The 12805-nt window shown below is 52.1% G+C and overlaps 1 protein-coding gene across 4 annotated transcripts in view; it reads left to right on the top strand.

The window, feature by feature from the left end:
* Positions 1-1630: 1630 nt before the first annotated feature.
* GGACT (gamma-glutamylamine cyclotransferase) overlaps positions 1631-12805 on the top strand; it is a 43243-nt gene continuing 32068 nt past the window's right edge. Inside the window, exon 1 of one of the 4 annotated variants that reach the window (XM_078778070.1) lies at positions 1631-1673. In XM_078778070.1, coding sequence (XP_078634196.1) covers positions 1649-1673 — 25 coding nt within the window. In that variant the 5' untranslated portion in view covers positions 1631-1648. Of the gene's footprint in view, positions 1674-1719; positions 2165-3163; positions 3224-12366; positions 12489-12805 lie in introns of those variants that run through there. The other 3 variants (XM_068117072.2, XM_068117073.2, XM_068117074.2) reach the window with 3 other exon arrangements.

Raw genomic sequence — 12805 nt, 5'->3', positions numbered from 1 at the left:
CAAGAGGTACAGCACAGAAAGGTGGGCACTTATACACGGTCTTATCTTATTCCCGACAGACCACAGACAAACGGGACAAGACTGACTCACACAGGGATTGATGGCAAGGAAGGGCAGAATCGATGGCTCAAGGTGCACCTTGGCTCAGGGGCAGAATCGACCCGGTCCGGTCCAGAGAGGCGGGAGGTATCTCTCAGCGCTCGGAGGTGGCGTCCTTCTTTGTCCAAGCTGAGGCGCATCTGACGTCACCTCCGTCTTCCCTGCGCATGTCCAGCGGGGAGTGACACGCCCTCGGCTCGTTAGCTCCGCCCCAGATGGAATCGGTCCGCCGCTTCTTATTGGGTGCGGGGGGTTACCGGGCTCCGCCCTTGACGAGGAGCTGACAGTGAGCCCCTGTGTGGTAACCCCGTCGGAGCACATGGTCAATGGCGGCTAACCAAGCCGGAGTGAGGACGCGCACTCCCCGCGCCGCTGTTGTTGTTGTTGGTGTTGTTATTCCATGAGGAAGAGATGCGGGGAGGTATTGGGAGGTCCTAAACTTACTAATGGTGCCATACAATCACATTTTGGTGCAACGAAGAGTCAGAATTAATGGAAACGAGTCCTTAACTGACATAGACTAAGAATAACTAGCAAGATGTCCGAAAGTTGTCTACGTGAGATGCGGTGGACCTGGGCACGACATTTAATGGGGGAAAAAGGGGAAGGTCGGGGCTACAGAGTGTTGTTTACAGACAATGGGACTAGGAAATGGGGGATTGGGGATAGTTGGGGAGTATTGGGGAAATAGGGGAATATTTACAAGCGGATATGGATGGAGGCCAAATCCCATATCCGCAACAATATTATGGGTGCATATTATGTGCATCCACTTGAGCTATCAATTTAGCAATAAGTTGGAAACTCAGGATTGTTTCTTGATTATTATTTTATTGTATTAGTGACCGTCCCTATTCACCCGTAAAACGGGGTGAATAGGGACAGCCATAAAAATCCTATTTATTCCTATTTAACCCATATATGGGATTAATAGGGGCAGCCATAAAAATCCTATTTATTCCTATTTAACCCATATATGGGGTTAATAGGGACAGCCATAAAAATCCTATTTATTCCTATTTAACCCATATATGGGGTTAATAGGGACTATAAGTTACTTTTTAAAAAAACAAGAGAACACTTTCAACCCAAATATCAACAAATCAGTTTGGTTATCAATTTTCAGCGAAAAAAGTTTCCGAACTTTTTTTCAGTTTGTGTCCCTGTTCACCTTGTTGTCCGTATTCACCTTGCTGTCCGTATTCACCTTGCTGTCCGTATTCACCTTGCTGTCCCTATTCCCCCATTTCACGGTATTGCATAAGAGGGCTGGGGGACGAACGAAATCGGTTAATGTACAGGTAAAAATGAAAATAAGCATAGGTACACTCAAGGTAAAGCATTCCTAAGGCCAAATTAATAAATCACTTCAGGTGAACAAATGACGTAATTACCGTACCGGTAGATCGTGATATACTGCTGTTGCGTTTTATTTATAGCTTTTTGATGGCCCCAAGATGGCCGCTGCTTCGCATCGGCGGCTTCGCTCGAGAGTCTAGATTGTACAAATAGTGCACAGCACCCAATCGAGTTAGAAAAGAGATCAGGAATGCGGACGGGCTTTGCATTTTCAGGTGCTTTCTGATTTAATGTTGTGTCTGTGTAGTACAGGTATGAATGGCCTCCTCTTCCTCTTCCTTATACACTCTCACCTTCTCCTCCTCCGTCTAACTTCATTGTCGTTAACCCAGATCCAGGCTTCGTTCCTATCTCATCACATGACCTGCTTCGATCACAGCTCCTGGTTACCTGTTCAACAGGTTCATAATCCTCAGCAAGAAGTTCAGTACATTCATTCTTATTGGCTCTCAGCTTTCCTAGTTTGAAAGGATGTTCTCTGCTTATGGGACTTTCCAATCTAGATAAGTGGCGACTTTATTGTCATGTTTATTGAGCATTCCAGAGGTCTCGATCACGTGTCCGCATGCAAGTGCAGTTGGGAGATTCGGTTTCCTTCGTCTTCCTCATTTGTGAGGCTTTTCAGGGGAAGCTCCAAACTTGTAGTTCTCATCTGTATATTTTCCAACGCATCAATATCTTTTGACTGCTATGGATTCCACGCAAGGTGAGTCACTTCCGAATCCTTCGTACGGTCGGACATATTCTCATGGAAGCACATACCGGTCCTTCTGACCAGGCCTAACCATTTTGTTTGCCTCGGATACTTTGATAACTCTGGGGCCTATGGAGATTTGGCCTCTGAAGGCAATTGGTATTCCACTGGTAAGTGGATAACCCTGGGGCCTATGAAGGCACACTGCGGTTCTCTTTCATACACCGAATGAACGAATTGTTTTGAATAATTTTCATCGATTCAAATTAATTTCTTCATTCATTTCTCATTCATTCATTGATAACACTAAGTATGATACGTTAACACATTTGATCCATTCAAACAGTCGATTCCTTAAATCTACACTATAATAGAGCCGTTTGTGTGTGTGTGTGTGTGTGTGTATGTGTGTGTATAATGTATGTGTGTATGTGTGTGTGTATGTTTATGTGTATGCGTGTGTGTGTGTGTGTTTGTGTGTGTATGTTTATGTGTATATTGTATGTGTGTATATGTGTATATGTGTGTATGTGTATGTATAATGTATATGTGTCGCCATTTTTTTGAGAGATGGCTAAACAGGTCTTCGTCAAACTTTTAGGGGTTCATCAGGGAGTGCCGGGGAGTGTTTTAGGTGAAAGAAAATTGTTTTGAAAGTTTAAAATAATTATTTAGTTTTTTTGAAATCACGCTGTCGTGTCCAAACCTTTGTAGCTGTGTGAAAAGTAATATTACATGATCCCCGATCCCATTTCTTAGTGCGTGTAGGAAAGTGATTTCGGCCTTCACAAAAAAGTTTTTTTTTTTTAATTCTTCAGGAGGAGGTGGGCGGTGCCGGAGGTGTAAAAAGGTGGGAGGCGGGAGGAGGGAGGAGTGAGTGGAGGGAGGGGAAGGGGTTGGAGGAGGTGGGAGAGAGGGGTGGGAGATTGTAGGAGAGAGGAGGCAGGAAGAGGAGTGGGATGAGGGAGTGGAAGGGGTGGGAGGAAGGAACCGCCCTTTTCTTGTGTTATATAACAACTAACAAGGGCTTCTCGAGTAACCTTTTGTAGCGAACTTAGTCGAAGACTGCAGGTATGAGTCTACCAATTGTTGTGTCCATATTGACTTGTATGTTATATTGTATGTTGAAGTGCGGTGCTATGCGCACGACTTGTTGGCCAAGAAGATAAGCAACAACGCGGGTAACCAAAAAGAGTCTTTATTCCAAAGCTCAACTATAGCACTGACGTGCTCGGGGCTGCGCGCCCCGTGTATATCCCGAGGCCACGCCTAGCCCTCGGGTGTGGCCGACACCCTCTTGGTGCGCGGAATGATGTCACCGCGCCAGCGAGCCATCGTGTCCGCCACACGCGCCCCCCCAGAATTCCCGCGCACCTGAAGGGTCAGTTTGCGGGGCAAACGGATGACCCGGCCGAAGCGCCTTCTGGCGGCTGGCGGCGTCTGGGATGCCGGGATGTCATCTGGGATGCCTCCGGCGGCACCTGGGATTGGTGCAGGACCGGGGGGGGGGGGGCGTGCCGGCGGGGCTGGGCGGTGCCAGAGGTCCGCCCTCCGGGGGGCGGCCCCGACGCGGGGGCCGAGCCACTGGCGGGGGGTGGTCCACGTCGAGGTGGGCCAGCTTGAGGCGGTCCACGGAAACGCAGTCAGGAGTACCACCGATGTCGAGGGTGAAGTGTTTCGCCCCGGTCTCCAGCACGCGGAAGGGCCCGTCGTACGGGGGCCGCAGCGGTGTCCGGTGGGCGTCGTGGCGGACGAACACGTACTCCGCCGTGCGAAGCTCCGGGGCGACGTGCGTTGGCGGGCACCCGTGGTGCGCCGTCGGCACCGGGGCGAACCTCCGGGCGGTCTCCTGCAGTGCGGAGCGCTGCTGTGCCGCGGACCATGGTGCCATGGAGTCAGGGAGGAACTCGCCCGGCACCCGCAGCGGTTGTCCGAAGACCAACTCCGCCGCAGATGCGCGCAGGTCGTCCTTCGGCGCCATCCGGAGGCCCAGCAGGACCCCCAGGGGAGCCTGTCGACCCAGCCATCGTCGTGGAGGATGGCCCGGAGCGCGGCCTTCAAGGAGCGGTGGAAGCGCTCGCACAGGCCGTTGGCCTGGGGGTGGTAGGCCGTGGTGCGGTGCAGCTGGACGCCGAGCCCCCGCGCGACTGCCCCCCAGAGCTCCGAGGTGAACTGGGGGCCACGGTCGGATGAGATGTCCGAGGGGGCGCCAAACCGGGCAACCCAGGTGGCGATGAACGCCTGCGCGACGTCCGCCGCCGTCGTCGCCGCCAAAGGCACGACCTCCGGCCACCGGGTGGTGCGGTCCACCATGGTGAGGACGTGGGTGAAACCCCGCGAGGGGGGCAGAAGTCCCACCAAGTCCACGTGAACGTGGTCGAACCGACGTTCGGGCACCGTGAACGGGGCCAACGGGGCCTGGGTGTGGCGGTGCACCTTTGTGCACTGGCACGTGAGGCACGTCCTGGTCCAATCGCGGACGGCCTTCCGGAGGCCATGTCAGACGAACTTGTCAGCGACCAGCCTCTGGGAGGCCTTCGTGCCCGGGTGGGACAGGCCGTGGATGGCGTCAAAAACCCGGCGCTGCCAGCCCGCGGGCACGATGGGGCGAGGCCGCCCGAGGGAGACGTCGCACAAGAGGGCCGTGCCCGCGCCGTCGAACGGCACCTGGGTGATGCGGAGGCCCGTGACGGCGGTCCGCAAGGCCTGGACGTCGGGGTCGGCGGTCTGGTCCGCCGCCATCCGGGCATAGTCGATCCGGAGGTGGACTGCGTGGGCGACGGACCGGGAAAGGCAATCCGCCACCGGGTTGTCCTTTCCCACGACGTGCCCGATGTCCGTCGTGTACTCGGACACGGCCGAGAGGTGACGCTGCTGCCGGGCCGACCATGGCTCGGCGACCTTGGCCATCGCGAAGACCAGGGGCTTGTGGTCGACGAAGGCCGTGAACGAACGGCCCTCGAGCAGATGGCGGAAGTGCCGGACCGCCAGGTGGAGCCCGAGCAACTCGTGGTCGAAGGTGCTGTACCGGCGTTCGTGCGGGCGAAGCTGCCGGCTGAAAAACGCCAGCGGTTGCCAAGCACCACGCACCCATTGCTCGTGCACCGCCCCCACCGCGTAGTCCGACGCGTCGGTGGTGAGGGCGATCGGTGCATTGAGCGCCGGGTGCGTGAGCATGGTGGCGTTAGCCAAGGTGAGCTTCACGCCCGCGAACGCCGCGTCCATCTGCTCGGTCCAAACAACGTCACCTTTGCCTGGCTTCCCCCGGAGGGCCTCGTGCAGGGGGCGCAGGAGCTGGGCGACTCGGGGCAGGAAACGGTGGTAAAAGTTCACCATGCCCAGGAACTCCTGGAGCCCCCTGATCGTGCGGGGGTGCGGAAACCCCTTGACCACCTCCACCTTTGCCGGTAAGGGGGTGGCCCCGTGCCTGGTGACGCGGTGCCCCAAAAAGTCGATTTCGGCGACACCGAACTGGCACTTGGCGGGGTTTACGATCAGGCCATGCTGGCCCAGGCGTTCGAAGAGCGTGCGGAGGTGGCGGAGGTGCTCTTCGCGGGACGCGCTTGCGACGAGGATGTCGTCCAGGTAGACGTAAACGCAATCCAAGTCGCGCAAGACGCTGTCCATCAACCGTTGGAACGCCTGAGCCGCATTCTTCAAGGGCATCCGAAGAAACTCGAAGAGGCCAAATGGTGTAATGACGGCCATCTTCGGTATGTCCTCCGGCCTGATGGGGACCTGGTGGTATCCGCGGATGAGGTCCACCTTAGAAAAGAAGGACATTTTCGCCAACCGGGCGGAAAAGTCCTGAATGTGAGGGACCGGGTAGCGGTCGGGGGTGGTGCCATCATTGAGGCGGCGGTAGTCTCCACACGGCCGCCATCCCCCACCGGGCTACGGCACGATGTGCAGTGGCGACGCCCAAGCGCTCTTGGAGCGCCGTACGATGCCCAGCCGCTCCAGCGTAGCGAACTCCGCCTTCGCCACCGCGAGCTTCGTCGGCTCGAGGCGGCGTGCCCGGGCGTAGACCGGTGGCCTGACGGTGGGGATGTGATGTTCCACCCCGTGCTTGACGGCCACCGCCGAGAAGGTGGGCCGCGTGAGGGCCGGGAAGCTGGCGAGGAGGCGGGTGAACTCGTCCGCTGCCGGAAGCGTACAGACCAACCTCGCCGGGACCGAACCGCTCAGCAAGCCACTTGGCGAGCCGCTCGGTGAGCCGCTCAGGGAGCTGCCCAACGAACTGCTCAGCGCGCAAGCAAGCGACCTGAACGTTTTGGCCTGGACGAGGCGTCTGTGCTTCACGTCCACCAACAACCCATTTGCACATAGGAAGTCCGCACCGAGCAATGCCATGGGCACGCTGGCGGTTACGAACGTCCATTGAAAGCGTTGCCCTCCGAACTGCAGGGAGAGGCAGCGCTTCCCGAATGTGCATATGGGTGTACCGTTGGCTGCAAGCAACGCGGGCCCTAGCCCGCGGTTCGCTTGTCGGACGTGGAGGCGTGGATAATGCTCACCTGTGCGCCTGTGTCGCAGAGGAAGCGACGCCCGGACAAGGTGTCCGTGACAAAAAGGAGGCTGCCGGAAAGGTCGACGCTCAAAGCCGCTACCGAGCGCAGGCCCGGGCGTTTCCCGACTTGCCAAACGAGCACGGCGGGCAACAATTCCTAGCCTTGTGGCCAAACCTGGCGTGGAAACGGCACCAGGTTTGCGGCGGAGGCGGAGGCCGCGGCTTTCGCGGTGGTGGTGGGCGGGGCATGGCGGCGGCCACGAGGTGTGCATCGGCATCAGCCTCGGGATCCACGAGGTGTGCAGCAGCATCAGCCTCGGGATCCGCGACGGCCGCACCGACTCTCGCCCGCGTGTCACAAGCCGCGAAAAACTTGTCGGCCTGGATGGCCAGAGCGCGGGGTTCCTTTATTTTGGAACCGGCCAACGCGAGGCGTACCTGTGCCGGTAGCTGGCGTAGAAAGAGCGCCCGGAATAAAAAATCCGGGGCTTTGTCACCCAGCAGCGACAGCATGTAGTCCATCCGGACCGATGGTCGTGTGTCGCCGAGTTCGGGAAGGTCCAGGAGACGGTCGGCCCGTTTGCACTCCGTGAGGCCGAACGTGGCGATGAGGAGACGCTTGAGCGCCTCGTACCTGTGGTCGGCCGGTGGGTTCCGCAGGACGGACACGACTCGGGCGGCTGTGCCGGGCCCGAGGGCGGCGATGACGTGGTAATAACGCGTCTCATCCGCCGTTACGCCTCGAAGTTGGTACTGTGCCTCGGCCTGCACGAACCATACCTCGGCCTGAGCTTCCCAAAACTCAGGGAGCTTCACCGCGACCGCGTTGTTTGACATGGCGCATTCTGTTGGTCAGCGGCGGCTGAACCAGCGTCGAGGTCACCAGTGAAGTGCGGTGCTATGCGCACGACTTGTTTGCCAAGAAGATAAGCAACAACACGGGTAACCAAAAAGAGTCTTTATTCCAAAGCTCAACTCTAGCACTGACGTGCTCGGGGCTGCGCACCCCGTGTATATCCCGAGGCCACGCCTACCCCTCGGGTGTGGCCGACACCCTCTTGGTGCGCGGAATGATGTCACCGCGCCAGCGAGCCATCGTGTCCGCCACAATGTCATGTATTTTGTTTTGCATGAATGTGTGAGCGTAGGTGCAGGTGGGCTGGTGTGACTTATGCGCGTCTTGATGGCCATGGTAGTAGAGTTAGCGGGCTCGTATGTATTGGTCATTTTTTCGCATTTTTATTCGTCATGGATGTTATAAAACGAACTATTTCTTTTAAGGTGAACATTTCCATTCATATAACCTTAATTACATGTTTACTGTGGAAATAATCATTTAAAAGGAACGTCTGGTTTGGCAAGCGCTAGCAAGCTGCTTGGTAGCTGAACACAGCCCTGGTCATTCTGCCTCAAGCAAAGTTTCCAAACAGGGTCTGTCGTATTTTTACGATGAAATGAAGCCAAAAATCTGGTTAAGCAATTGGTTCTGTCTGTGTGTCTTCTGCTTGTCTATCTGTCTGTATATTTGTTTCTGTCTGTGTTTCTGTCTGTCTGTGTGTCTGTCTATCTGTCTACAGACTAGACAAAGCTCAGAAAGCTGGCCCGAGATCAAATTATGCCCCAGGCAAGTGGTGTCTTTGGCGCTCCTTCTCCATTTGTACAACTTTTGAATACCTTATGAGGGGGTCCGCCGAATTACCCAAATGTACCCAAATGTAAGTGAATTTACCCAAATGAAAGCACAATGTACCCAAATGTAAGTCGTACCACGTAAAGGAAGGTTATTACTCCCGCCAGGGAGTAATGCATTCGATCGTGTCCATGTGTGTGTGTGTGTGTGTGTGTGTGTGTGTGTGTGTGTGTGTGCGTTCGTGTGTTTGTGAACAAGATATCTGGAAAAGTTCTGAACGGATTTGGATGAAAGTTGGTGGGATGATTGCCCTTGGGATAAGGAAGAATTGATTAGTTTTTGGTGAAGCTCAGGAAATTATTCCGGATCCAGGAAGTTTTTTTGGGAATTTTGTTTTCTGTTTTCCATTAAAAACCATTTTCTCTGCAATAATTAGACCAATTGAGAGCATATTTTTACCATAGGAGGGACTCGGTCTGCAGAATATTTTAATGGTAATTATGACGTCACAGGTCACGTGGTTCGGCCGCCATATTGTTTTGAGTGAAAACCACTAAAATCCAATTTTCTCCAAAACGCCTGAACAGATCAGATTTTAGTCCTTTATGTAGTACGACTTACATTTGGGTACATTGTGCTTTCATTTGGGTAAATTCACTTACATTTGGGTACATTTGGGTAATTCGTCAGACCGTATGAGGGGGTTTCGGGGGCAGGCAGGTATGAAGGTGCAACAACAGAGATTTGGTAGGAATGAGGCCACGGAGTTTTTTGTGGGCGATGAGATTGTGAAATCTGTAGATTCTTCATTGTTCAGGAACTAATGTAAACATGGAGTTTTGTGCAGTTTTGAATGAGCAGGATTTAGGGACATTGAAGGAAGGTTAAATGATGTAATATCGGGTCACGTGAGGAAGATGTTGGTTGTGGTACACCTAGGAGTAAATGATGTGGGGATGGTTTACTCTGAAGTTTTGAAAAATAGATCTAGGATATTGGGTAAGTGGCTGAAAACAAAGGGGTGTGAGGTCAAGTTTTCTGGGATTCTCTGAAAATGAGGAAATGGAATATAAATTATGAGCAGGTAGGGGGTCTTTCACTCAGAGAGTAGTTGATGCATGGAATAGTCTATGTGGAAGGGTAGTGGCAGCAAAAACAGCAGATATGTTTAAATTGGAGTTAGATAGGTATACCTGGAAGATAGAGGTGTATGGGGACATTGGCAGGACTTGTAGGTATCTTGAGTATGGATGGGTCAAATTTGCCGCTCGCGCTCTCAGCGTTGGGAATACAGAGATTCATACAAAATGGTGGCTCGTATGAAATAAAGATCGTGCTCTGCAACACAATAGGCACGAATTTAAAAGACTTTTTCCATCTCCATTTTTTCTCATATCTGTTTGGAGTAAGGTGTTCTATGAACTCTCCAGTTACCTCCACCACCTTAGGTGGATGGAGGTTATGCTTTTGCCCCTATTTGTCTCTCTGTCTGTGAGCACAATATCTCAAAATGTTGTGGACGGATTCGGACAAAACTTGGTGGATGAGTTGGATAGGTGACAAGAACAAGCTGATTCGATTTTGGTTCAGGTCCGAATCCATACCTGGAATATCGGTGGATTCAAATCGTAACCCGTTCAGCGTGGTGGAGGTATGCACTCTACCGAGTGCCGTTATAGGTTGAATAAGATTTCCTTTTTCATAAAGGTGTACTGTATTTGCATTGTACCCAAAGTTTTGGGTCAGTGTACAGTGAGTTTACAATAGCTAGATTGTAGTAGGAATAGTACGGACCACGTGCCCAAGCAGTACTGCACACTCAATGTCGTTGAGGAAGACCAAGAAGAAGGCTTATGTGGCCGAAAGCTTGTCACGAATGAAGATCGTCCTGAAGCTAAGACCATAACTCATTTGATTTTTTTTCCAGTCATATATGTATATATATTGTCCTGTGGATGCTCTATTAAGACGGAGCACCCACGGATAACCAGTTGAGCTTACGAGGTGTTAATCAATGGCGGATTTCACTGTGCAAGCAAGCGGGGGAGGGGAGAGGAAGAAGAAGCGGGAGCTTTTACCTGTCGGTCCCGCACGCAGTTTTCAATCCTGCAAATGAATAAACGTAACGAACACGATTTTATGTACCAAAATAAACACGGCTTTATTGCTGGACCCCGAGAACAATGAACGCGACGGTTACTAAACCCCAGAATGAGCGCTCCTACACACAAACTTAGAACACGGACAAATGGGGAATAATAAAAGAAACGCGCGGGTGTGTGCTTGTGCTGGCTTAGCTCTGTCTGGCTGCAGTGTCAGGGATCGTCAGGCTCCGAGCGCAGTCGTCCGATGCGGCTCCGGTTGGCGGGAACAAGGCCCCGACACACCCCCGTTCACTAGGCCTCGATAAGGCCTCTAACACCCTCGTTCGTGCGCTGCTAGGCTCACGTATGCTGCAGAGCAGCAAGCCTAGCCCTTGCTTCTCCACGCTGCAGTGGCAAGCTGCGCTGATACGCCCGTCGCTCGCATTGAGAACCCAACTCTTCGTGCTCACTCAACCGTCTCTCCACCAAAGTCCGAAGGCAAGACAATCCAGTGGGATCGTAAGGGAAGTCCAGGGCAGGTAGAAGGTCGAAGCGCAAGCGAGCAGTCCAATAACCGAGAGAACAAAAGGGGACGTCGATGCTGACAGAGCCAAAATGCAACCACTCGCTATAGGATCCAGAACGAGAAGAGTAAAATGCCAGCTCACGAGTGGTTTTGTCGCTCGTTGTCTGGCGTCACTGGCCCTCCCTACCAGTCGTGTGATCTGCCCATCAAACCCTTTTGACCAATCCATCGCAAGGTGGGTGTGGCCTTAGCCTGCCTGAGCAACGTTTGTCTTCAAGTCAGGGTAATGCGTGGGCGCTTCCTGTCTGTTCTTCCGTCAGTTTCCTTGTGGGGGGGGGGGGGGGGGGGGGGGAATTTGTTATTAGTGTATGCGCTAATGGGGATGGATTCCTAACTAGTGTCTAGGTGCTTTGCCATACGGGACAATGGAATGATCACAGGTTTGACACACAGGGGAATTAACATAATCCCTACTCTATCTAACACCACGATCATCCTTGTATGATCACAAAGATACACTTACACGAACAAACCACCTGAACAGAACTTATTACATGTGGGGTTCCCTACCACGACAACCGGAGCATGATACCTATGCAGATATACCTAACTCTATATATGTCACTACCCCACCAACATAACGATATATATATATATATACACACATGTATATATACACACACACACACACACACACACACACACACACACACACACACACACACACACACACACACACACGTATTATACATATATACACACACATACTAGTGGGGTAATATGCTTACACATTGTGTAGTGTAAGCAATAACAAACCTCATATATAGGTACATAATAAATGGAAGTTTTATGATTATAGGCAAGCATCACTGACCTGCTAGATATCAATTTACCGTCGTCTGAAAATTGTAATTTCTATAAATGTAAACCGTGAAATAAAAATCTAAATGAAAATTTACGTAAAAACCATATTTGTGTCCTTACAATAAATAAATAAATAAATAAATAACCTAAATTGATATCTTGCAGCCGGTTGGTGATGCTTGCCTATAATCATAAAGCTTCCAATTATTATGAGTTTTGTTATTGTAAGCACGGTTTTGCTTACAATGTGTAAGCATGCCCTACTCGTACATATATATATATATATATATATATATATATATATATATAATATGTATATGTACTAGTGGGGTATGTATATGTACTAGTGGGGTATGTACACACACACACACACACACACACACACACACACACACACACACACACACACACACACACACACACACACACACACACTACACAGCATATATATATATATATATACATACAGAAAAGTGAGCGATGGATGCAATGGTGTAACCTTCATGATCTGTGTCCTTGCCCTTGCCATGACGTCGCTTCCAAACATCAGGCTTTGTCAAGGCAATTCTTTATGACACGGAGCAATTATAATGGACCAAGACGCTTTGAGGAGCCGGATCGTGCACGCACCGTTCGCAGTGACAGGCGTGCGCCATGCCATCCCGTGCCCCCCGCCTGCGTTTCCATTCGTCGCCTCCAACGGCCAGATGGCAGCACGGCAGGTCGCGCTTAATCCGCCTTCCAACGATATTGTTTTTATGGGGGTTTGTGCGCTCGGAGCTGCTAATTTTCACGTAATGCTCTTGCTTTCCCGACTGGGAAAACGCGCTAATGTCGTCGTGCGCGAAGCGTGCCCGCGAGACGCCATATGGGAGGAATAAATGATGCAGCTCACAGATACACTTCCTCGCAATTAGCCTGGCCGTTTTGATGGCAGCCAACCTGTTGTTTTTCGATATGGCGTGCCTCCTGCTCGCTCTTGATTATCATCACTAACGGTGCGCTCGCTGCTCGTTTGGAGCCAACTACGTTTCGTCTT

This window comes from Myxine glutinosa, chromosome 5, assembly GCF_964187855.1.
Source record: "Myxine glutinosa chromosome 5, kmMyxGlut1.1, whole genome shotgun sequence".
Taxonomy (NCBI): Eukaryota; Metazoa; Chordata; class Myxini; order Myxiniformes; family Myxinidae; genus Myxine; species Myxine glutinosa.
This window is presented reverse-complemented; position numbering and strand designations above follow the sequence as displayed.